The sequence below is a fragment of the Corvus hawaiiensis genome, chromosome 9, assembly GCF_020740725.1.
Source record: "Corvus hawaiiensis isolate bCorHaw1 chromosome 9, bCorHaw1.pri.cur, whole genome shotgun sequence".
Classification (NCBI taxonomy): Eukaryota; Metazoa; Chordata; class Aves; order Passeriformes; family Corvidae; genus Corvus; species Corvus hawaiiensis.
The window spans coordinates 246,809-272,320 of NC_063221.1; the positions used below are offsets into that span (position 1 = coordinate 246,809).

Consider the following 25,512-nt stretch of genomic DNA (forward strand, 5'->3'; position numbering starts at 1 on the left):
GCGCTCCAAATTAGCTGCTAAGAATGGGAGTCCTCTGTGGCAAGGTGACATGCTCCTTGTCCTCGCTGGGGGACAGGGGACATCACGAGCTCTTTGGGGAGGAGGACAGATCACCAGACCGAGGCGGTTGCACTCAGACCTGTCACTCGAGCGATGACAAAAGCTGACCCACTGCTGTGGGTGCCTGCACATCCTTCCGCAGGCGCAGCCGTGGCTCCCGGCGAGGGCAGAGGCGCTGGGACCACACACTGCGGGAGCTGCTCCCGGCAAACCCATCCAGCCCAGAGCCTTGGGGCAGGGTCTGAGCAGCCCCGGACCACCCTTAGACCTAATAAAGTGGCTGGGAAAAGCTAACCAAGCTTCCAGGCACACCAGCCCGGCTGCTGGCTGCTTCTCCCAAGCCCTTCTGTGGCTGGAAGTTACAGACATCCCCTCTCCTGGATAACCAGGCTTGCTGGAAGGCACAGACAACACGGTCACATCACTGCTAATTATAAATCCAATGCTCCAAGCAAACCTTGCTGCTTCGGACTTCAGCATAGCTCACCTGTAAATTGCTTATTAACCCTCTAATTATGCCTTTTATTAATTTTTTTTTTTTTTTTTAAATCACATCACCCATAACTCCCAGTTTCTGAATTAAGGTTTCTCACAGCTCCTGAGATGGGGCTCAGGCTGTGGCAGACCTTTGTGCTGCCACAGGGCAGCAGCTCCAGTATCTGTAGAACAATTTAAACCCTTTTCGATCACTTACAATATCCACGTCTGATGTGCTAATAATTATTCTTTATTTTTAGGCAAGGACCCAAACTAAAATTACATCTCACCATCCAAGTTATTTGAAAAAAGCTGCCAGATTTAGGCTATAAAAATCCCAATGATCTCATGCTTTTCATCATATGTACTAAAGGAAAAAAAGAAGGGAAAAAAAAAGTGAAGGCGTTTTTATAGGTCACCCAGGCAAAGGGGTTAGTTTTACTTCAGAGGAAAGGGGGAAGAGAGACTTCAGGTGGAGAAAAGAGCAGAGAGGAGCTTTTGGAAGGATGCAAATGAGAGAGGAGGCAGGATGGGAAATATATGCTAATCCACTGAAGTATAATTGAATAGTGAGCAATCACCAGCAGACAAAAACACTCTTTCAGGACAGGAAAAAATAATGATCCAATGTTTTGTGTTTGCAACCACGATGATTATTTTGTTTTATTTATTTGGAGGCTCTGGGGAGGAGGGCGAGCTCCCGCTGGGGCCACCACACCTGTGGGCTTTGGGGCTCGGCAGAGCCAGGCTCAGCCCCCAGCACCGCTCTGGCTCACAGCAGCTGAGCAGAGCACATGCCCTTGCCTCCAGCTGAAGACCTGCACCTTTAGATCTCTTCACCCAGGGGTCAAAAGAAGGAAAAAAGCCCCAAGAATAATCGCATTTTAAAGAATTCCCTGCTCTTTAGGACCGTGCAGAACAAAGCACGAGTGATGCTCAATGACCCTGCCCACACAAAGTCAGCCCTGAATTCGGGCACTATCCCACTCTACAGCACCCATCGTGCCTCCTCTGCCTGTGCCAGGGGCTGGCTGTGCTTTGCTGGGCTCCCATCCCCATCATCCCATCCCATCCTCGTCATCCCATCGCGTCACATCCTGCCAGCAGCCCTCAGCCGTAAGGGACAGCACACACAGCTCAGGCCACACTGCCAACAGCTTCACACCAGAGACCCCAAGAAAAGGCTGAACCCCAAGGGATCAGACCGACCCTCGATTCACCCCCCAACCCCAAACTGAGCCCCCCTCAAGAATTCCCCTTGGGGAGCACTGCTGAAGCTCACGCAGACAAACTGTCCCAGCAAAGGGTGTGCTGGGTGGAGAGAGGCATAGGCTGAGACAGACTAATCTCAGCCCAAAATCTGGGGCAGGCAGGGTGCTGGCTGGCACACAAATTAATATTTATAATTAAGTGGAAAGGCCCCTGGAGGCTTGCACTGCCACCTGACTCTACGAGGGAGACTACTTCATAATTAATACACTGGTCAAATGGCTCACAGAAAGTGAGGTACCTGATGAACTCACCTCGTTCCTGCCCTGTTCTGGGGGTGAATCAGTGGGGTGAATCCATCCTTGCCCTCTCTGCAGACAGCATCATGTGTAGCAGGATGTACTAAAGGCTCTTGGGTCCAAACCTGGCTCAAGGCAGGGCCAGCGGGATCAGGTCACCCACTCTGATGCCACAGCAGAGCACAGCCTTAGGGACCCCAGGGGACAGGGACACCAGGGCCAAGTCCTGCCCTTGGCACAGTTCAGAGTAATGTCAAAGCCTCCATCACCTTCGCCTGCTCTTTCTAGGTTTCGGGGCTGTGACCCAGGCGGATTGAGCTGCTGCAAAGCTCCTGCTCCCACCCTTCCCAGCAGCTTGGAGAGCCCTGGATGGGCACAAGTGACTCCCCGCGTGGTGTGATGAGGCTGAAGGACAACATCTGCCTTTACCAGCCTTTGATCTGGGGAGTGACATAATCCCCCAAGGCCACCTCTTCCCAGAGGAGACCCTGGGGTTTGGTGCATGAGGGAGCATCCCCTCTTCCAGACCCTGTGGGTTGGCCAAACTCCACGTCTCCCTCCTGCCCAGTCCCCACGCTGCCTCTCAGCAGATACAGGGTTTGGCAGGGGGAGATGATGCTGGTAAAACTGCATTTGCCCACACAGGACCTGGTGGGAACCTAAAGTCACTGACAGGAGAGCTGGCCCCACAAGAGACATGGAGCACAGGCAAGGGTGCGCCACAGCAGGGCCGGCCTGAACTCATGCCAAAGGAGGGGTGTGAGATCCCAGAGCACCCACCTGTGTGACCCCACCTTCTCACACGAGGATCAGGAGGAAATAACCCACTGTCTCTTCCCTCAGGCCAGGCTTATACCCCCCAACCCCTCTCCCAGAGCAAGGTACGTGACAGTGCAAAGAAGCCCAAGGCTTCACCCCCACAGGACAGCGAGTGCCTCACCCCAGAGCAGGAGCTCTGCAAGAGTGTTGGGGTGCAGCAGGAGCCCCTGGGGACCACAGGGGATCGAGGGGTGCCTGGCAGGGGAGGCAGTGCCCCCGGGACCAGCAGCCACGTGGGAGGGACTGACTCACTCTGCGGCTTCAGGAAACCAACCGGCAGGGAAGAGGAGCTGGGAAGGATGGAGCAGGAATCGCGTGAGCGACACGCGGGCCGGATCCTGCGCTGGGAGGAGGCGGGATGCCTGTCTCCCCCAAAGCCACAGCCAGAGTTCTGCATGCCCAGGATCCCCACTCCCATCTCCAGCAGCAGGAAGCCTTTTCCCTCATCACCACCCTGTCCCCTCGCCGAGACAGGCAAGCGGTGCTGCCCTTTGTACGAGGTGCCAGTGTCGGGCACATCCCAGGGCTGTGGCATATGGCACATGAATCATTTACCGAGCTGGGAAATTAATTATTCATCCAAAAGGAAGACCAAACATTTTACTAATTGTCCTGAAAGGAAAGAGCTGGGAAAGGGGTGGGAGAGGGGGCAGGCATCAGGTTGGAGACTGCCAAGATTCATGAAAGGAAAAGAAGGAAAGAGCGGGGAAAACGTCTTGTCTGGTGTGATCAAAGTACTGCTGGGCTTTTGGACCTGGGGTTGTCTCTTTGCTGGTTTATCCCTGCAGGACAGCACTCCTTGCAGTGGCTCTGGCTCCAGCAGGACAACCATGTCAGGGTGCTTCACTTGTGCTCTGATTTAGCACTTGTTCTCCAAGCCTCTTACCCATTCCCCCAAGCTTCCCTGCTTGGAGGTGCGCTGTACTTCCTGGGTCAGGGAAATGAAGGTGTGGGCGCCGTGGGAAGAGCCTGTTCCCAGCCCAGGTGTGCTCTCATACTGGTGTGGTGTGCCAGGCACCCGTGGGGCCAGCACCCCAAACCACCAGGGCATGCAGCATGTCAATATTCCCAGATGGAGCTGCTGCCAGTGCCTGTTCAAGGATCCCCCTCCCATCTCTGGAACTCCAAGACTAAAAAGAGCACCTGAACACACAGAACTGGGGTTGTACAAGGTGCAGTAAATACCTGAGGGCAAAACATCCCTGCCTCTCCCATGGGGGAGCTCAGGGGGAACCGTGAAAAGGCAGCTTTCCTGGACAGTCATCCCAAAATCCAGGCAGCACCAAGACACGCAAAAAAGCCAACCTGCCCTCCTCATCCCTGGGCTCATCCTGCAACCCCACAGCACAGCAGGAAACATCTTCCTCGGAACTATTCCATCCTGCTTCCCGCCAGCCACAGCAGGAAACCAGGGCACAAGTGTGCACAGGATTTCCCTGGGAGGTCAGACAGAGACCAGGCTCACAGCTGCTGCTCGGCTTTGTAGGGAGAGGACGCTGGATTTTGGGGCAGGACTTGGAGATCCAGGCTGTCCTGCTCCGGCACTGGCTGTGGGTTTGCTAAGGGCATGGCAGGCAGCGCCAGCAATCCCTCATTCCTGCTTTGCCTTGGCCACGCTCCACCCCACAAAACCCTTTAATGAAAACCACCGTGCCCAAGGGCTTCACAAAAGACACCCAGGTGTAGCAGCTCTTATTAAACCCTCCCAAAAACCCTGACGGCAGCGCTTCCTTTTAGTGACCCCGGCGTATTTATCCAGCTTTTACAGCGGCTGCTTCCCCAGCTCCTGAGCAGCACAGCTTCACAAGGGCCTTTTGATTCCCGTTTGGATTTCTTCCCCATTGTTAGCAGTATTCCCCCACCCCTTCACCTCTCACGTGTTATTGTATTACTGCTGTAAAAAAAGCCAACGGTGCTTTGATGATGCTCAGGCACCGGAGTGTGTAAAGCACACACCCACCTGGATATTTGCAGAGGGAGTTTAACCCTTCTTCTTCCATCAAATATGGTGTAGGACAAAGCAGGCAGCTGTAGGGTCCTTGTTCTCTATTCCTAATGGCACCCAGGGAGCAGGGAGCTCATGCTCCAGTTGCTGGTGGCTGAAACTCTTTCAGCCTCACTTTCTCAGGACCACCAATTAAAAGGTCTCCAACCTTCCACTGTCATTTCTAACCATTTCTGACCCATTGTCCCCTTTTTTGGTCCAGGTCACACTGCATTAAGCAGGTCACAAGTCCAGCTTCAGCACCCAGCTAGCTCTGAGACAAGGGGAGTGTCCCCAAACCCCAGGGGAAATGCAGATCTTCTCCTCGCTGGTTCTGCCTCACAACGAGTAAAGGTATTTTATGCACACTTTCAGATAAAATTATTTTTAGCTGGGGGAGAACAGGCTGTTTTTTCAGGCAGCAATGATGATTTGGAAACCACAGGTTACAAAAAGAGCAGGTTTACAAATGTGACTATTAGTTCCCCAGTGGAAGCTTTAGCATCAGGGAGTTTTAGGTGGGCGTTGATTTCCACTGAGATGAAAAAAAAAAAATTGATTTATTGACACAAGAAGCAAACACCAGTTGAACCCTAGTCAGTGCCATCCACTCCTGCACAGGGTCCCAGGAGGCTGCTCATGGGAGAAGCCCCTCATTAGGGTTATTTACTGCAGGGAGAGGGTGCAGAAAATCCCACTGCTCATGGAAATCCCAGTGTGGTGTCTGTGACCATGATGCCACCCAGACTAAGGACCTCTCCCATCAGATACACGGCAAAAGTAAGTCCAGAAAGGAATAGTAATACCCTGTGTCACAACTGGAGGGACAAGGACCAGCGAATATGATGCTGAGTCCCTCAGGGATGGATCCTGGGGTGGGTCCTGCTCACATGGATGTTTTCTCTGGCCCATCATGGGATGCATCAGCATCCCAAACCCACGGAGCACACCCTGAGGCAAGTGTTACCCTACTCTTCTGATGCTCACAACATCCCCTCCAACACAGCCACAGCCTCTTTATAAGCCACAACGAGATCCCCACGACCACCAAATCTCACAGATCTCCATCCAGACACTCCTATATTCATCAAGCAGAAAGTTTGAGTCCGCAGAGGCGATCCCAAAGCTGACGGTTGCCCGCACACATCCCCCGTGCGGGCTCCACCGCCCGCCTTATGCAACCGACACAGAGCGAGCCGCCAAGTGCAAACCTTCTCCCACAAGCTGTTTGCAAGTCATTTGCCAGCCAAGGATTATTTGCTGCAGGAATTTGCCAATAATTCAGCAGATTAAACAGGCAAGAGTTTCTTGCATGGGAAGCGCAACCATGGCACCAGGGAGCAGCAGATTTGGCAGCACCCCAGGGCAAAAGCAAGAGCTGAACAGCACAGAGAAGCCCATGACCTGGTCCATTGACCCCAAAACCAGGCCAGGGTGAAAATCCGTGGGTTGCCTCCTCCACCCACCACACAATAGAATTTGCCCCAACAGGTCGGTGAGGCCTTGCCAGCAGGCACTGCTGGGGCAAAGCCAGCCAGTGAAGGGGCATTCCCTGGGGAGGGTTCCACTCTGCTGGAGCAAACATCAGGACACCAGGGGGACGACGGTGGGCAAGCAGACGCTGGAGGGCTGTGCCCCGTGACCGGCAGTCCTGGGGGAGCGTGGGTACCTCCTGCCAGGGTGGCCAGCGCGGTGCTCGCAGCCCTTCATGGACAATTGATTCCCTGGCACGGGGCCCGGCTCAGCCCGGCACCGAGAGGAGCTGGCGAGGCTTCTGCGAGTGAGTAATTGCCGAGCGCTGACTCAGCACCGGCTCGGGTACAGCCGCTCGCCCGGCGCCGTGGGGAGGGCAGCAAGAGGTCCCTGGTGAAGCCCCTCCTCACAGCCCAGTGCTTCCCTCTGACCCACGCCCCAGAGGATGCCTGAGTTGGGATGCAGGTGATGGGCATTTCCCAGCCCTTCCCGCACACTGGGCCCAGCACTGCAGCTGCCCTGTGAGGCCGAGAGCCCCTCTTGTTGCTACCAATGTGTGTCCCATGCTGTCCCCAGGAATGTGAGCACCTGTCCCCAGGGATGTGAGCACCTTTGCCCCGCCCAGGAGCCACAGAAACCTCCCCATGAGTCACTTTGCAGATGTGGGAGAGCAGCAGCCTGCCGTGCGAGGGCTGCACCTCCCACAGGCCGCCTGTTTGCTGCCCACCAGAAGCATCACTCACAGCCAGCACACCCTCCATTCCCAGCTGACATGGTCCCACTCCCCAGTGAGGCCATCCAGGTCCCCATTGGACCAAGGGAGTCAAAATGTACCAGACCACGTTCTCCTCAAGCCTCCTCTCAGGCACAGTCCCAGCCTGCACCTCTCCACCACGGCCAAGCAGCACCCATCACCACACCCCATCAGAAGCAGGCTCAACGTTCCCCTTCCTCCTCCAAATACCCAAACAGGTGTCACATCCCACGTGGTGCCACCACCCTGCAAGCCAAGAGTCAGGTCTGTGCAGCAGGAAGCTCTGTAGAGACCGCAGGCATCCTGCCTCAGTTTCCCAGCCAGCCCTGCTGCTGCTCTGCACCCAGCAAAGCTCTCATGGAGCACTCAGACCCACAGGCAGGCACCTTCTGTTTGTACACATCAAACCAGCTCCTCTGAACATCCCATTTCCATCACCAGGCAAAAAGAAATAGCCACAATCCAGGCCCCATCTGCCCTCCACGCAGAGAGGGGCCCAGAGAGTCGCCCCGGGGGGCTTCTGCTCGAGCTGACTGCCAGTGTTGGCTAACACAAGCCTAAATGTCCCTGCTTGTTTCTGTGTCACCAGGACAGCCCAGCAAGCAGGACTCAAATCTGGGCCACGTCCCTGGCAAGTGACACCACCAGTGACACAAGCAGCACCCGTGAAGCTCTGTGTGCTACCACCCCCAGCATCACTGCTGCATGCTGGGATGATGAGCAGCATCGCCTGGGAATGTGACCCTAGCCAGACCTCATTTCCCAACCCCCAGCAGCAAGGCAAGCCTGCAAAGTGCTTGGGAAGGCAAGAGAAGAGATTTTCCCCCTCCCCATGTAGGGTTTGACCAGAATCTCTCCCAGATCACATCCAGTCACTTATCAGGTCATGCCACCACCTTGTCCTCACTTTGCCTTGTATTCAGGTGCCTGACAGGCCACCAAGTGAGAAAAGCTAGACATGGTGGCCTCAGAGCCAGCCCGACTGCTCCTGTAGGGAGCCTTGTCCCACCATCAGTGACCACAGCAAAGCCAACACAGCATCTCCAGCACAGGGAACCATCCTCCCCTCCCTCATCAGGATGAAGAAACACCACTGACAACAGCAAACCAGGGTCTTTCCCCGTGTCCTGGAGCTCGTGTCCTTGCCAGGACAGGTCCTCAAGCCCAACCAACTCCACCACCGGCCCCACAGCACCCGACTCACCCGCTGAGGACCACAATGAAGTCCATGACGTTCCAGCCATTGCGCAGGTACGAGCCCTTGTGGAAAACGAACCCTAGGGCCACGATCTTAATCCCAGCCTCGAAGCAGAAAATCCCAATGAAGTAGGGCTCCGTCTTCTCCTGCCGGAGTGAAATCAGTGACCCAGTGAGAGGGGGAGACTGAGCAAACACAGCACCAAACATTTCACATCGACCCAGCTCACGTCCCATCCCACCTTCCCCAGAACCATCATCTCCTTTGGGACTTTCCCAGCCCTTTCTCAGCCAGCAGCAACCTTAGGAATAAAAAGAAGGTTTGCCCAGTCCTTCCCTACCCCTTTTTAAGGAGCCTAAACCTTCCTGAACCCTTTCCATAGAGAAGAAATATGTTACAGCAGCCCCAGGAAGGCTGGAGAAGCTAGTCCCAGAGGAAACCTCCTGTCTGGCCACCCCAAAATCAGGAGAAATTGCCTGGTAGGATTGGGTGGCTGCTCACCCTCCAGCCCACCAGTGCAGGGCAGAGAGGGATGGACACGGGGTACTCACTAATCTCCGTGACATGGGCGTCTTGTCATCCTCGGGCAGGTGCTGCTCCAGGGCCAGTACGATGCAGTTGGCAATGATGGTCGCCAGGATCATGTACTCGAAGGGAGTGGAGGCGAGTTAAGGAGCAGAGAAGAGGTGGGTGGCACCCCCAGCCCTCCATCCCACCCTTCATTTCACCTGCTCAGCCCCTGCTGCCCACACGGGAGCCTGCCCACACAGCCTGCCTTCCACCTCCCGCTGCTCCCACCTTGCTGGTGTTTGGAAATGAGAGGGGTGACAGCCCCCAAGACCTTCCTCTCTGGAGACCATCTGGGGCCTCATCACCTCCTTCCCGACTTCATGGGACATCAGCCTGCAGTCTTTGTTGGGATGAGAACTCCCATGGGAGAGAGATGCTACTTGTGCAGGGAGCCCAGAAGGTGGACACAAGGTCCAAGGTGGGACAACCAGGCTGGGCTTTGCCTGGAAGAAGGTTTGGCATGGTCCTTGGCACTACCAGGGAGGCTTCTCCCTGGCATGGTACACTTCTGGGCAGGGCTTACATGCTCCTGCTTTCCTACTCCTTTCCATCACAAAGCAGCAAGAGATGGGGCTCACAAAGGGGAGACGTCACAAGGTGTCAGCAGCCCCTGTCCTAAAACATCCCCAGGGGAGGGAGCATCTGCACAGCCTGAGGAGGATGGGGCATCCCTCGCAGGTCCTGGGGGTCTGACCTGGGTCAGTCTGCCCTGTGGCCTTGCCAAGCACCCCATGGGCAGCAGGATGAGCCCAGGTGGCACTGGGAGCTGCAGAGCACGTGACTGAGCACTCGCAGCTCAAGACACTGATGGCACCTGGGTCTGAGCTTCAGTTCAGGCAGGGTGGAAGCTCCCCGTGGAGATATCCCAGCTCAGCCACACCTCAGCAAGACCCCAAGGGGCAGCAGCACCTCATCAACAGGATCTGGCCGCACCCTTATGAGCATCCTAAATCCTACAGCCACGTCTAGGTCTTACACACCCTTCCCTGGAAGCAACCCTGAGCCAGGACAAGTGGCAGCAGATACTGGTGTCTGAGGACCTGAGAAAGGGAAGGGCAGGTTGACGCCCAGGAAAGCACCCCAAACTCAGCTCCCTCCTGCCTTTTGATTCATGGGATTGAGGCAGGGACACGGAGCTCTCTCCTGCCTGGCCCACTGCCGAGCTCTGAAAACAAAGCACTTCCAAATGACAGGATGGCCATATCTTTCCAACTTCCCATCCATCTTTCCCAATTCTTCACAATAAAAGCCCTGTTGTCCTCAATAACAAAATGTGGAGCGATACAGCAGCAGGCAGCACACCCCTGTTTCCGCTTGCTCCGTGCCAAAACAGCTCTATTAGTGCCACCACTGGCACCAGCAGCCACCCTGGGAGAGGACTGCCACTTTCCCAAAGCTAGTGTCTGTGGAAGGGGGATGTGATCCCACCTGGGATGGATTTGCCCATAAAGGAATCATCCCCACTCCCACCATTCCAAGCCGGCTAAGCCCTTTCCCCACCACACCAGGCTTCTCCAGACCCAACATCCTCAGGCTGACGTTTCAGGCAAGGAGGTGTCCAACGCCCGTCCCATCAGGGGTGATTTTGTCTTTTCCAACCTTGTCTTTTGGCCACCAACTGCAGTGAAATGCTTTCAACCAGTGGCCCTGAGCCCATAGGCAAGAGAAGACACCCCAGTGCCAGCTGTGAGCATGGGAAATGGGAAAGCATGAAGTGACCCCGGCAGCAGTGATGCTGTGGCAGACTGGCAAGGTAGGAGCAGGGATGGGCATGGAAGCAGGTCCCCAGAGAGATGGCCAGGAGAGGCAGCCAAGGAGAGCCTGAGGGAGCTGGGATGTATTTAGCCTGGTGGAAAGAAGAGCCAGGAAAGATTCGGCCAAGGCATTTAAAAGGCCACTCAGTGAAATTAATGGTCGCTAAATTAGAGGCAAACCCAAAGGGAAAGGCTGCAGAGCTCCCTGCTGCCGGCTCGGACCTCGCTGCCAGCCAGGCACGGAGCAGGAGCAGCTCCCTGCGCTTGGGGAGGGGGGTCAGACTCCAAAAGTTTTCCTCTGAGGCTTAGCACAAGTGAGTATTTCACTGCATGGCTCCGGCAAAGGCCACGTCCCCTCCCTGCTACCCACCTGCGGCCGCACGCTCCAGCCGACCGCGGCGCTTGGCCCTGCGCCACCAGCCTATTTGGGACCTTTTGGTACCATTTTCCTGAAAGTCTGCGAGCAATTAGCACCGGCTTAGGAGACAAACAGCGTGTTAGTGGGGCGGGGCAGCAGCTCCCCAGGCACCAGGCACATTTGCCTAGATGAGAAGTGTGGGAACGGCGCGGAGAGTCCGTCTGTCTGCCCAGCATCCCGCACTGCTCCCTGCCACTGTTCCCGTGGGAGAGACACCCAGGTGGGGAAAAACCAACTGCTCCAAGCACAGCAGCGTGGGAGCCCTGCTCAGAAGTGCCTGGGGAGCTCAGAACACCTTGCCTCTCTCTTTCCTTGCTGGCTCCAGCCTCTGGTTCAAAGCACAAGGACAATGCACATCTGCCACACCCCTGCACAGGACATATTCCCGCTCCACCTCCAGCAAGTGCAAGGCGTGGGGGTGAACAGATATCATGGAATCAAGGCGTGGTTTGAGTTAGAAGGGACCTTAAAGACCATCTCATTCCAACCTGTCATGGACAGAGATGCCTCCCACTAGACTGGGGTGCTCAGAGCCCCGTCCAGCCTGGCCGAGTCTAAAAGGGCAATCGCTCCCCAAAGCACTGACCTAAGCATGAGGTCACTGCCAAAAGTGACTCTCCAAACCCCACTGGCCCGGTTTCCCGCGGAGCTGAGCCTGGGTTATCACATCCAGAGCTGCGTGAGACATCAATCCCGTGGAAACCAGCCCCCATAGCTCCAGCTGTGCCAGGTTTTGAGGGACCAAGAGGAAAAGAACCTCCCAAGGGACAGCAGAAACACCTGGCTGAACTCAGGGATAATTTTATCCCCACTCTTCTGCCAAGCAAGCATCCTCCCAGTCAGGGCTGGAGTCCACTGGACAATCCTCTATCAGCGCTTTGTTTTCTCCCACATCAGATGAATAATTACACAACCTTTCAGCCACCCAAAACGCAGAGTAGCCCTCGCCCCCCTCCAAGCCCAGTAATAAGAGCCCATCTCCCTCCAGCCTTCTCCTCCTCCTCCGTCTGGCTTCTCCTGGAGGATCATTAGGGAGCCGATAAAAATAGGTTTTCTTATTGATTTATCTCCTTTACCCAATGCTCTCTCCCCTGCACTGTTGACTTGTTTCCTTAGCAACTCAGCCGATCCCCGTGCACGCCACACCTGCAGCTCCACGCTTGCCTCACGGTGCCTTTGAGGTGGGGACAGCGACCCCAGACCATGGGGGCATCCCCCAAGACCACCTGGAGCAGGCACTGTGGGCTAACCCCATGCCTGGAGCTGGAGCTCCTTGGCAGGTCTGTCAGGGAGGGGTTTGGCCACCGGCAGATCCCCGCTTCCAGCCGTGACCTTCCTCTTCACCTTCCTCCCCAGCCAGAAGCCCAAATCAGCCCACCCAGAACACCCATCTTGCTAAGGCAGAGAGTGTGCCCAGCTCCAGTCCCTGCAGATGGATTTACGGTGCTGATGGGACATTGACACAATCTCCCCAGGAGGCTGGACACGAGATAAATCCCTCCCTGGATGCAGGCAAGGACGGGAGCTATGGAGAGCTCCCCTCCATTCCACCACTTCCCAGTACCTTCTCCCCACTCCTGGGCAGGCAAAGGGGGAAAGAGCAGAGGAGCCACAGGAGTGAGGCCACGTGGGCCTTGGGGAATCCTACCTTCCAGTGCCACCAAAAGAGCAGGGACAACTTAACCCCTGTCCATGCCTGCATCATCCAGCCCAATTCCAACACCTCCTAGAAAGTCATGTCTCCATTTCCCACCTCTCCCCACACTTCCCTGGGGACCTGCTACTCTGAGGGGCTTTCCCTGCTCTCCTCAGGTGTCAATGAGAAAATGCCTCAGTTCCTACACCTGTGGACTTCATCTTTCCGGTCCCATCGCAGCACTGCTGCCTGTCCTGCACAGACATGGCATGACAGGAAGAAACATCCACATCTTCAACATCCCCACTTAGAATGCTGCAATCTTCCTCCTCTCAGCTCCACACTGCAGCAGGAAAGAGAGCACCTTCTCTCCAAGGCTGTTTTCACAGAATCATGGAATGGTTTGGGTTGGAAGGGACATTAAAGGTCATCTGGTTCCATACCCCCGCCATGGGCAGGGACACCTTCCACTAGACCAGGTTGCTCAGAGCCCCATCCCACCAGACCTTGAACAATTCCAGGGAGTCCACAACCTCTCTGGGCAAGCGAGGTTTTTGGTTTCCAAGAAAAAACGAAAGTGCCAAGTAGAGCAAAGCCTGTGATGGCCCTAATTCAACTCTGGGATTCCCCGTCCCCACAGTACCTCCCTGGCTTGTCCCTGAGGACACAAGGGATTTTCCCCCGCTGATAAGACTATCCATAGAGCTGTGGCCCCTCTTGGCTGTCTCTGTCCCTGTGTCCTGCCACCCAGCACTCCCAGCCCATCCATGCTGGGAGGGGGTGGACAGAAAGTGATGACCAGACCCCAGATCCTCCCACTAGGCTTTGAACATGAGCCAGCTGCCGTGTGTCTGCCACAGAGAGGCTCAGGAGTGTGAGCACGGGCTTGGGTTGTGCTTGTGTCCCTGCACAGCTGTCAAGGAGCACCCAGCCTGCCTCAAATCCCACTGCACGGACACAGGAGACCACGCTCACTCTCTGCAGTCACAGCTGTTGCTGCTTCCGCTCCACAATGCAGTGGTTGGGTTTCCATCAGGGGTTAAACCAAAGGCAGTGACAGCCAGGAGTCCAACGGGGCAGAGCTGCCCACACTGCTGCCGCTCCCGTAGGGATGCGGGATGCAGGATGTGGGATGCCTGCCTGCCACGTGCAAACAGCTCCATGGAGAAGCGTCTCCTTCTCCCCCACCTCACCCTGGAAATCAAATCTCTCTCCTCTCCTCCTCCTTTTTTTTTTCTTTTTTTTAAACAAAAAAGGACCACATCATGTGATTTTCCTGCCTTAACATCAGTTTTTTAACTTTGGTTGCCACAGCAACAGGATGCAACTTGGCATCACCATGACAACAGCTGCCTCTGTTTAAATTCACCATCTGACAGGCAGCCTCGCTCTCCCCGGCTGTCAAAAAGATGGACCTGCCATTACACCTACTCGCCCCTCCCAAAAAAAAAACCTTCTAAAATCTGATGAATGGAGGGCACAGAAAACAGCCTGGGAGGGGTGGGGGGGAAAAAAATCTTCTTGGGGAGTGCAAGGATGGAGCTGCCCAAGGATGGCATGACATGGCTTAGGCTCTTCCCTTGGGAAGGCAAGACCTGCCGGAATTGTGGCTGGGGAAAAGCCAAGGTGCAGGAGATGCTTGGCCAGGTGGGCTGTGACATCAGCAGGGTCCCTGAGGGGCAGCATCAGGTCACAGGGAGAGTCATCAAACAAACAATTCAGGCACTCACAGGTGTGCTTCCCATGGAGCAAAATCCCCCTGACTGTTGGGATGGGGATGTGCCCTGGGGCTCTGAGGGCACTCCAGCTGCTCTAGGCCAGCCCAACACAAAACTTGGTCCTCAAAGGGGCCGAGATAGATGAAATCCCTCACTGCAGGGAGCGGCAAGGTCCTGATGGACATCTCCTTTCCCTGCCGCACTAGGGGTAGGTGCAATGGACAGCCTGCAGCCAGATGCTGTCCTTGGGGACACAGCCAGAGCCACACAATGTCATCTGGCCTTCCTGGGGCGGGAGAGGGATCTTATCCAGGTCAAATGTGATTAAGCGAATGAGGAACGGAGCAGATATAGATGAGCTGCAGCCCATCTCATGTACTAACTGAATTGGAGCCTTCCAGGCAGCCAAACAAATGAAATCAGGGTGAAAGGCCTGGCCATCAGCAGAAGGAGAGCAGGCAGGAGGACAAGGCTGCGTTTCTCAAGGAGAAGAGAAGGAGATGTTCCTACAGCCAAAACAGCTGCCCCAGAGTTTAGGCAGGACCAGCTTTAAAAGAGCAGCTCCAGTGAAGGCAACGCACTGGGCTTTCCAGTGAGGAACTCGGCAAAGACTTGCCTCCCAGGGAGCTGCATCCCAGTCCCAGTTGCTCGTATTTCTCCTCCTTCTCCTCCATGCATCATCCCTATTTACACTGGGAAGCCAAACTGCAGAGGCTGCTGGTTATAATTACACAGTTACCCAGCAGATATCCAGGCCTGAATCACCAGATATTTTTAGCCCTATTACCTAGTCAACTAGAGCTGGATGAAGAAGAGCCTTCACTCCTCCCTGTGCTCCTCTCCAAACCCCTTAGCTTTCCTTGGTGCTGTGCCCACCCTGACCCACAGCACCAGGACTGGCCCATTGCCCTCCCAAGGCCAGCAGCTCCTACTGACCATGGCCAAGATCCAATGCTCTCCTCCCCAAAGTACCCTCGCCCAGGAACAATGCCATGGGCTCCAGGCCAGGCAGCTGAGGTACTCACATGTTCTTCCTGGCCCTACCAAAAGGCTGCCTGTGCCAGGCTACAGCTACAAGGATGGAAACAACTCGCCCGGCCAACCTAACCAAACACACCCCCAAAAGGCCTTGCCCGTTCCCAAGCCCTCAAAACTCCAGTGGTGCAGAGGAACATCCAGGGTGGATGAGTTTTTCTTGGAAAGAGATGGCAGCCAGGCGGGGGATAGGCAGGAACACTCAGCTCCCGCGCCTGGAGCACGCCTGTTCCCAGCACTCACATGGGAATATGCCACTTACTTCTGGAAAAAAAATACAAAATGAGCCCATCTCCCTCATGCATTGCAAATTCCAGGGGAGAATAATGCTGGGGAGTTTTGCTCGTGTGGTGGTGGAGCTCCAGTCTCTAGGAGACGGCGGCTGCCTGGAGATGAGACATCACACCGGCACGGGACCCCAGCCCACGCCGGGAGTGCCGGGCCAGCGGCATCCTTCTGGCTCCCAACAAAAGCCGGAGGGGCAAGGGCCCTCCCACACCGCGCTGGAAAAGCACATGAATAATTTGGCATATTCTGGAAAAGCAGGCGGCTGGCCTGGCTGCTGCCCTGCAGGGCTCCGTGCTGAGCCGCCACGTCCCCGAGCTCGCCACCGCACCAGCGCTCCTGCAGCCACCCGCCCGGTGGGTGCTGCTGGGAGCGGCAGATTCAGGGATGCCATGGGGAATTCAGCCCCTCCAAGCTGGCCCTTCGTGCCCAGGTCACCCCCTCGAGCCTGGAGATGTCGCAGCTCCCCAGGCAGGACCAGTTCCTGCTTGGCAGAGGCTTCACCTGACGTGTTGGAGCCGCAAAGGGACAATTCCCCTGCGATGCTCTGCAGGGTGGGTGACCTGTCCTGCATCCCCGGGCCTCACCAGAGGCTTTCCCCAAGGTACCTGTTGCACCAAACCACGGCATTGCTGCCTGGCACCAGGGAAAGCTCTCCCGTGTCCGCCAGAGGGGCCGGGAACTCAACCAACAAGTTGCAGGGAGAGAAAGCGGCAGCAGCGGGAGCTGCATGGAATCACTGCTGCAGAACACGGCACAGGGAGGCTCCTACAGCCAAAGCGTGGCCACACTGAAGTTCTCAGGCTCAGATCCTCCATGGGGGCAAAGCCCAGGGGATGTCTCAGGGGGCAGCAGGCATCGAGCCCAGGTTGGTGTGGGGCTGAGAGCTGTGGCGCTGGGCAGCAGCCAAGGCGCCCAGGGGCACCCACAGGGAGGGTGGGAGCAGAGAGAGGTGTGTGGGGAGGCATGAAAGGATGGAGGAACAGGGGAAGGAGCAGGGGAGATCTACACCCTCCACCCCGCCCTAGGAGAGGGGTCCCTGGGATAAAATCACAGCTCCCCAAAGAGGGCCACGGGGCACAACCGGAGGTTTCCAACATCCTTCCCTCTGCCGCAGGGAGGGGGCAGCCAGTTCCCAGAGCCACCATGGGGGGCCGGGGGCTGCAGGGCGAGGATGGCTGTGCCCCTGCCAGGCGCAATCTGCAGCAAAGAGGGTACACACAGGAGGGACAGAGGCACCACCCAGCAGGGACTGGAGATTCATGGGCTCCCAGGTGGCTCCGGGTGGGGTGGGGTGACAAAACTCCACAAGACACCGAGGCATGGAGAAAAGGCCACTACCCCCCCACCTCCCCAGGCACACACACAGAGCATCCCAAAGCATGCAGGGTTCATCTGGGATCAGAGCTTCCCTCCTCGCCACCATGGGGGGCTAATAAATCCAAGCCTCAGGAGGGGCTAGGGGGATCCCCGGGGGGAGAAAGAGCTCGGTTCCTGTCAGGAGCAGGCAGGGAGCCGAGGACAGAAGGAGAGGCAGCAACAGGGCGAGGAGAGCATCCCCAGGGGCCGGGGCACCCCTCTTCGCACGCCTTACCTGCCCGATAGTGCCGCACGCACGTGTCCTGGGCGGCCACCGAGGCAAATCCGGGCAGCAAAAGGGGGGGCTCGCAGGGGGTGCAGAAAGGATATGGCCAGTCGATGAGCTTCTTGGCATATTTCCTGACTATGTTCTCTTCCCCAAAGAGGAAGAGCGATCTGTTGACGGTGAAGCAGTTCTGCCGGACAGGGATGGGGTTGTACAGAGCCATAGTCCGGGCTCTCTGCGCTTTGGTTTGCTTGAAGGCTCCAGGGCTCCCTCCCGCAGGGGCAGGAGCTCCTTGCCGGCTCCGGTTCTGGTCGGAGCCCCCATCTCCGGAGCCCAGCCTGCCGGCCACTGCCTCCCCAAAGCGAGCCATCCTGGAAGAAAACACACAGGTGAGCCAAAGCAGCAGCACCGAGGCGGCGGGGGGGGCGGGGGGTGGGAGAGAAGAGGGAGGGGGTTGCGGGGCGCAGTCCCAACCACAGCCCCCTCCTCCTCTCCGGGTGATGCTCAGCTCCGTCTCTCCTCCATCCCTCCGGGGGAGCAGGGACCCGCGTGGAGGAGAGGAGGCAACCTGCGGCACCGGCTCAGCGCCTCGGGCACGGCATGGGGGGCAGCCGAGCCTCCAGCCCCCAGAACGGCCACCCGGGCGGGCAGCGAGCTCTCCTCCGTGCTCCGCGGAGGCCGCAGCCGCTCGGTCCCTAAGCACCTTCCCGCACGAAGCAAGGGGTTAAGCCCAGCCACATCCTCCCCACCGCTCTGCCTGCAAGCCCAAACCAGCCCCTTTTAACCCCCCCGCCGCAGGGCGAGCAGGGAACGGGCACGGGAAGGGCAGGGATCCAGGTCCTTCCAAGCTACCCCCTCGCAAACGAAGACACGATTCGGAACAGCACCCAGCGCAGCCGCCGCGGCCGGGGGAACAGGTTGCAGCGTGGTCCAGCCTAGTTGGAGCCAAGTGTCCAACTCCTTCCTCCCGACTCCATCTTCAGCATCCTGCGGGAGCCTGGCCGCCCATCTGCCGGCTCGCTGGGGCAGCGGGCGGGGGCGGAGGGCTGAGCCCCCGGGCAGGCACCTGCGGCGGCAGGGATGCCCAGCCCTTCGCTGCCAGGGCAGGAGCACGCAAGGCGACGTCGGCTTCCCGCAGGAGCCGGGCCACAAAATTAAAGGCTGCCGCGCCTCTGCAGCTCGGGGACAGCTCGCTTTAATGAAGTCAGTGGCAACACAGGCGCACACAAGCGCGCACACACGCACAACACGCCCGGCTCGCTCCCTCTCTCCATCCAGTGCGTTCTTTTGGCAAGCACGGGAGCTGCCGCAAAGGAAAATCAGAGGCGAGGGGTGGGTCTGAAGGGAACAAAGGCAATGGGGGAGCCCCCACCCTGCCAGAAGCACACACACCCCCCCGCCCTGGCTGCAGAGGGCTTTCCAGCACACGGGTGCTCCTAGGTGAGTGGCTAAATTGGGGAGCAAGGGGGGGGGGTCCCCTCCCTGCATCCCCCCCACCCCACCTCGGTCCGCACCGAGCATCTCTCTCTGGCCACGTGCATCATCCTCCCCCCGTCCTTGGGACACTTCGAGGCTCCCGGCTCCCCCCCGGAGCCGCCCGATGCCAGCGGGTGCCCGGGAGAGCCCTCCTGCTCCCTCGCATACAGATGAGCCTCCACACCTCAGTATCTTCCTTTTGACACACAGCGTTGTCCGGAAGAAACAGCAGCTCATCCAAGAGGTGTAAACAACCGGGCTGGATGTACCTCTGCAGCAGCTTCCATGTGGGGGTGTCTCTGACCCTGCTCCCCCCCAGACACCCCACTAAGGGCAGGGGACTGGGGACACTGCTGATGCTACAGCCATGCGTGTGCCAAGGTCACCCAGTGAGGGGGCTTCCTGCCCACCCACCCACCTTTGGGGAACCCACCCTGCCCTCCTGGCACACACAGGGTACCCCCAGACCCCCAAAGGTGTCCCCAAGCCCTCTGTAGCCACCCGGCAGGGCAGGACACAGCACACCCTGTGAGCTGTTCACACACAGGGTCCCCTACCCCTCCCACTGGACCCCGAGGCCATGGAGCTCCCCAGGGCCTGTGGCATTTGCTACCTGCCTTTCCCACAAGCAGACCACCCACAGCTCCAGCCAGCAGCACAAGTCACCCTGTATCCCTGTCATGCTCTTCCCTTGTCCACCCCACCCACAACCTGCTCTGCAAACACAGTGGCCGCTGCCCTGTCCCTCACACCTGGCTGTGGGGCAGCCAGGAATGCTTGAGGCACTTAAAAAAAAAAAAAAAAAACAAACCAAAAAAACCCACAAGCTCTTAATAACATAAATCATTAACTCACTTGGGCCAGGGCTTCTCCCTCGCTCCAGCCTGGCAACACCTGACCAGGGACTTCCCCACTCCACAGGCACTAGAGTGGCTGAAGGGCCACAGGGCTCATTTTTTGGCCCAGGCTCTCATGGGTGCATTGCCAGGAGCCCTTGGGCTGGCTAGGTGATGAAGAGGAAGGACCAGGTCCTCCTCAGCAAGATAACAGAGGAGTGTTTGCAAAAAGGGTTGTGGGATCATTGCCCCAACCTCAGCCAGGCACTGAGAACCCACCAGCTCTCCACGACATCCAGCTGCTGCATCCCTTCTCAACTCCCTCCTTCCAATTATCTTTATAACCAGAGTGGGTTACCTGGGGAGTTTTCAACAAGTGCCGGGCTGCCTTGCTACCACCCTGCAGCACAGAGTCAAGCAGGGGTGCACAGATCCCTCCCAAGACCGGCTGCCAGCCAGCCAGGGTGACCCCGGGTTTTCATTCCACTAACAACAGGCAAGGAGGTGGCCACAGCAGCTACCGACTAATTACAGTCCCTTCGATTCAGCCCAGGCAAGACACTGCCCTAAACAAATCAATTATTATTTGTGGCTCACCCCACCTCCTCCTCCTCCTCCCCACCGCCAACGAAGCAGCAGCAACGATGCCTCTCTTCCCACCTTTCAGCCCTTTAAGCCACTGTTAATTAAGCCCGAGGCTGGGCCGATTGCCAGGAGCAGATCCTCAGCCTTGCAGAGCTCCTGCTTCTGCTCCCCCCAGCCCTCTCCCATCCTTGCCTGCACAGCAAGGCCCCACCCAGCCGAAATGTTCAGGCTCGGTGTGGTACCCAGAGCCTAAGGAGGATGGGGAAGGATGGACCCTGCACTGCCCCTGCATCCCCTGCCTGGCTCAGAGCAAGCGGCTGAGGGGGAGGAAGGCAGCCTTCCTCCTCCGTTCCCTCAAAGCAGAGATGCACCCCTTACCTGGACACTTCTGCTGGGGCACTGGGCTGTCCCCTGAACCCGGAGTTTGCTCTCGCCTGTACTCTGTGTTCATTGATGCAGAGCAGAGTGCAGGATGACCCCGCTGGGAGCCTTGCTCCTGCTCAGATGGTGCTAAAGGATGGGATATTTATGAGAAAGCAGCTCCTTAAGAGAAGATTGAGAGCCAAAAAAAAAAAAAAAGTCTCTGGCTATGCCAAGAGATGCAGGCTCTGTTTCCCAGGATGTTTATTGCCGTTCTCATCTTGACCCTCACCCAGCACTCTGGGATCTGTGAGTCAGGGAGAAGTGTGGCTGATGCCTACATGATTCAACATGGCACAGGGATTCAGAGCCAGCTCTGTGGGGCTGTTTGGGTTTTTGTGAATGGAGGAAACGCGAGAAGACAGGGAACAGCGGGTGCCAGGACAGGAAGGTGCTCAGGATGCACTTGGTTTTGCGGAGATAGGCTAACACTCCTCCGGTCTCGAGCACAACTCTGAAGAGGAGCAGCTGAGGGAGCTGGGGGGGGGAGGTTCAGCCTGGAGAAAAGGAGGCCCAGGGGAGACATTATTGCTCCTGAAAGGAGGCTGTAGCAAGGTGAGGATTGGTCTCTTCTGTTAGGCATCAAGTGACAGGACAAGAGGAAACAGCTTCAAGTCACACCAGGGGAGGTTCAGGCTGAATATTGGGAAAGGTGCCTTCTCCAAAAGGGTTGTCAAGCCCTGGCACAGGCAGCCCAGGGAAGTGGTGGAGTCACCATCCCTGGAGGGATTAGAAAGATGTGTAGATGTGGCACGTGGGGACGTGGCTGGGTGGTGGCCTTGGCAGTGCTGAGTTAATGGACTCGACGAGTTTAGAGACCTTTTCCAACCTAAACGATTCCACAGTTCCATGATTCTCACACCAGTATTGCCATTCAAGTCCCCTCCTTGCTTTTCCCCCACGTCTCCCCGCCACGCCGCCAGCCCTGCACGGCAGGACACCACGGGAGACACGGGGCTGTCCCCTCCCGGGTGATGCCGAGCCCCTGTGTCACATCCCCCCAGCCTCCCCCCCGCCGCGGGGCCGCTGCCGCCGCTCCGGCATTGCCATCTAGCGGCAGCTGTCCCCTCCCTGCGCCCCCCCAGCCTCAGGCAGCAGCCCGGGCCTCGGCTGGGCTCCCCGCGGCTGGCCCCTTCCAGCGGGATGCTTGGATCAGGCGCAACCCCCCCGCGCAGTTCCCGCATCCCTTCGCGCAGCCTCCGGCTCAGCCCGGGCACCCCGAAATCTCCTATCTGTGCATTGCTGGCGACGGGCACCAAAACCACCCAGGAAACAGTGCTAAAAGCATCCTCTGCCAAGCCCCGGGCTGCTCAAAAAGCCAGAGGCTGCTCCTCAGCTTGGAGAGAGCACCAGACAGGGAACAAGTCCCTGAGGAGAGGCTGAGAGCTGGGGGTGTTCAGCCTGGAGAGGAGAAGGTTGCAGGGAGAATTTAGAGCCCCTTCCAGTGCCTAAAGGGGCTCAAAAGAGCTGGAGAGGGACTTTGGGCGAGGGCATGGAGTGACAGGACAAGGGGAAATGGTTTCAAGCTGACAGAGGGCAGGATGAAATGGGATATTAGGAAGAAATTCTTGACTGTGAGGGTGGGAGACACCGGCACAGGGTGCCCAGAGAAGCTGTGGCTGCCCCATCCCTGGAAATGTTCAAGGCCGGGTTGGACGGGGTTTGGAGCAACGTGGTGTAGTGGAAGGTGTCCCTGCCTGTGGAAGGGGGCTTGGAGCAGAAGATCTTTGAGGTGCCTTCAAACCCAAACCATTCTATGACTCTAATACAGCACAGCCAGGGTTTGGAGAGGGAGGACAGGCTCTCCCTCCATGACTGATATTCCCAGGAGCTGTGATGGACTGCACTCATCTTAGAAAGTGGCTTTTGGCATCCTGATTTATTTCTTAAATAAGCTATGCTGAGATGAAAAAAATAATAAAATAAAAGCATCAAATGAAAATCATCTACGGTGGTGCTCTGGCCAAATTTCAAATTGGGACTGAGTAGCTGTGAGTCAGAAGTGTGTTTATAACCATGCAGGAATGCAAGGTTTCTTCCAGGAACAGTTTCATTACCTGCTGGATTAGAAGGAGGATGTTCTCCCCACTTGCAAAAGAAAAGTCCTGCTGAGCCGAGCACGTCTGCTGCAGCAGCGAGACAGAATCCCTGGGCTGGAACTGCTCACCTGGGGATGCGGGTGGACAAGGCCTGAGCAGCTCCAGGATGGCATCTCTGGAGAGGGGCACCACACCAGCCTCTGCCTGATGCTCATCTGTGCAGATGTTGGCAGCTGTGACAGCGGCCAGGACAGCCCTGATGGCATTTCTTGTGCCAGCAAAGCCCTGCAGAGGCTCGGCACCGCCTCACAGCAAGGCAGCTCTCACCCGGAGCAGGGCAAGTGTTTCCTCTGTGCCGTCTGCTCCCACTTTTTCCCAACAACCTCTCCAGGACGTGCCTTCCCCAGCACTGACAGAGATGGGCACCATCATCCTCACAACCGCCAGGACATGTTCCCAAACACCAACCCAGAGGTGGAATTCACAAGGTCAGCACTGGGATTATCCACTGAAGGATCAGAGGGCTGGAAGAGAAGTGAGAGACAGAAAATCTCACACCAGGCTGTAAATTCTGCCTCCAGATTTAAGTCACTGCCCCACCCTCCTCCAGCCCCCGGGCTGCAGCAGCCACTCCAGGTGCCACACAGCAGCTGGGGCAGGAGGACTTGGATGTGTGAGGCTGGCAGTGGAATTAGCTGCACAGTGCCATGAAACATCCCCGCATTCACAGCCACTGCTGCTTTAATTGCCAAGGCCCATGAGTCCAATAGCCAGCCTTGGCATCTTCAAAATCAATAGGAAACAATATTGTAAAGCTCTCTTTTGCTGGGATAAGGGAATAATCCTCTGGGAAAGGAGACTTTGGTGGTTGCATCTCCACCCAGACAAGCTTTTGCAGGTGATGGAGATAGAGAAGAAGCAGTGCCAGAACAGCTCTTCCCCAGCCTTCCCTCTGCAGCCCCTCCCAAGACCCCAGCTGCAGCACACTGTGCATTCCCACCCTAGGGATTCTTTTTCCTAACCTCTCTACAAGTGTCTGCTTAAAACAATCCAGCCCAGAGCATCTCTGGTCCCACTTCTTAAAATGCCTGGCAGTTTTCAGCTGCCAAGCAAAACACAACACGACAAAAACCTGAAGCAAAATGCCACACAAACATGAGTGTAGCAGGTCCCAGTCAACGTTCCCAAACCTACAATGTCATCCCATCACAACCCATCAGGGCCCACCAGCCTCCAGCTGCCCGAGGGGTGGAAAGCCAGGGCTGATTAGCCACGGCTGTTTAGGGAGCATCCATCCCTTTCCCTCCTCCCCAACATGCAGATGCTCCACAGTGATCTGCAGTGACATCTTTCTGTGCAAGCAAAGGGAAGACACATTAATGGTGTCTCCACAAGTCGGGTGGGATGTGAGAACAGGGATCAGGAGCTGTGTACGATCTGCTTCTTATGATTGCCCAAGTGTTCTGTCAGCACAGAGCGCAGCCTAGCACCAGGTCCTGCTCAGGTGGCCGAGACTAAACTCCTCACATGGCTCTTGAAAATACCAAAAGTACCCAAAGACACCACAGACCCTTCAAGTTGGGTGTGGGACCACACTGCATTGCTGTGGGACTGGAATAGCTCATGCATCAGAGCTACTGATGAAGCAGAACGTTGTTGAATCTTGAATTAAAGGTGGATTTAGCAACCAAATTGTGGAATCACAGAATGGATTGGGTTGGGAGGGACTTTAAGGCCATCTAGTCCAATTCCCCTGCCATGAGCAGGGGCACCTTCAACTAGACCGGGTCGCTCAGAGCCCAGTCCAACCTGGCCTTGGAATGAAGGCAGGCTGGGAGAAGCTTAAAGGACAGCAAAGGAACCTCCAGTCCTGGGCACTTCTGGGGACACAGTAGGGATGTGCATCCAGCCCCACAAAACTCACAGGAGCTGATTTCGGTGCTCAGTCCCACTCTGTCACTGTGAAGCTCAGAGCTGGCACTGACCCACCTGCACCGGCTGCTCAGGACTTTGTACTACCCAAAAACACTCCATCAAAACCAGGAGCCACCTTTGTGGGTGCATTACAGCTCCCAAACCAGCACAGGGGGGTTGCTGACACCTCAAGCAGAGGCAGGTGAGACCCCATCACTCCCAAACCACCGAGAAAAGGGACAGTATTGCTTTGCCCCGGTGCTGGCTGCAGGGATGCTTCCCCCAGCCTGACACTTCCTGCTCTCCCCTCTCCTACCTAAACACCCACTCCAAGTGTTCCTGGCAGCACAGCGCTCCTCGGGCTGACTCTGCCTCAGGCCAGGAGGCTTTGTGGCTCAACTGAAGGGCCCTGGAATAATCACCCATTAATAAATTGCCTGGAGTGCTCTGCTGCCTTATTTAGCTTTTCGAGCCAGTCTCCAATTAGCATTTGCAGTCACATCCTGGCTGCTCTGGGCAGGCGTGCAGCAATCCCACCTCTCAGGGAACAGCTATCCACCCTCCTCGACTCTGCCATCACATTAAAGTGAGTTTCCATCCCCGCTTCCAACCCCCAAATCCCTCTACACAACCTCTCCCATCAACCAAAAGCTGTGGAGCATCCCAGCCTCGCACTAAGCGAGCTGGCAGGAGGCGAGATCACACCTCTCCATCCTCCTCCGTCTCAGACCGGTACAGCTTTGGGCAAGGCACTTCCAGAGAGGTCCGCTTGAGAAGATCCAATGGGGGAAAAACATATGAGAATGACCCTGCCCAAAACATTGGGACTGAGCAGCATGGATGAAGGGAGACCAAGGAGAGGAGGAAGGGATGGAGCAGAGACCCAGGGGGATATTCCCCTTCTTGTCACCAGAGCCCTGCAAGAGCCAGGCACCAAGCTGCCAAACTTCACATGTGTGTGGGAACAA

General features: G+C 56.8%; 1 protein-coding gene across 9 annotated transcripts in view; it reads right to left on the reverse strand.

The window, feature by feature from the left end:
• CACNA1E (calcium voltage-gated channel subunit alpha1 E) overlaps positions 1-25,512 on the reverse strand; it is a 129,691-nt gene that overhangs the window by 71,875 nt on the left and 32,304 nt on the right. For all 9 annotated transcript variants that reach the window (XM_048312163.1, XM_048312162.1, XM_048312159.1 and 6 more), the window contains exons 3-5: positions 17,379-17,645; positions 8,825-8,930; positions 8,280-8,419 (exon numbers count right to left, since the gene is read on the reverse strand). In XM_048312163.1, coding sequence (XP_048168120.1) covers positions 8,280-8,419; positions 8,825-8,930; positions 17,379-17,645 — 513 coding nt within the window. The remainder of the gene's footprint in view (positions 1-8,279; positions 8,420-8,824; positions 8,931-17,378; positions 17,646-25,512) is intronic.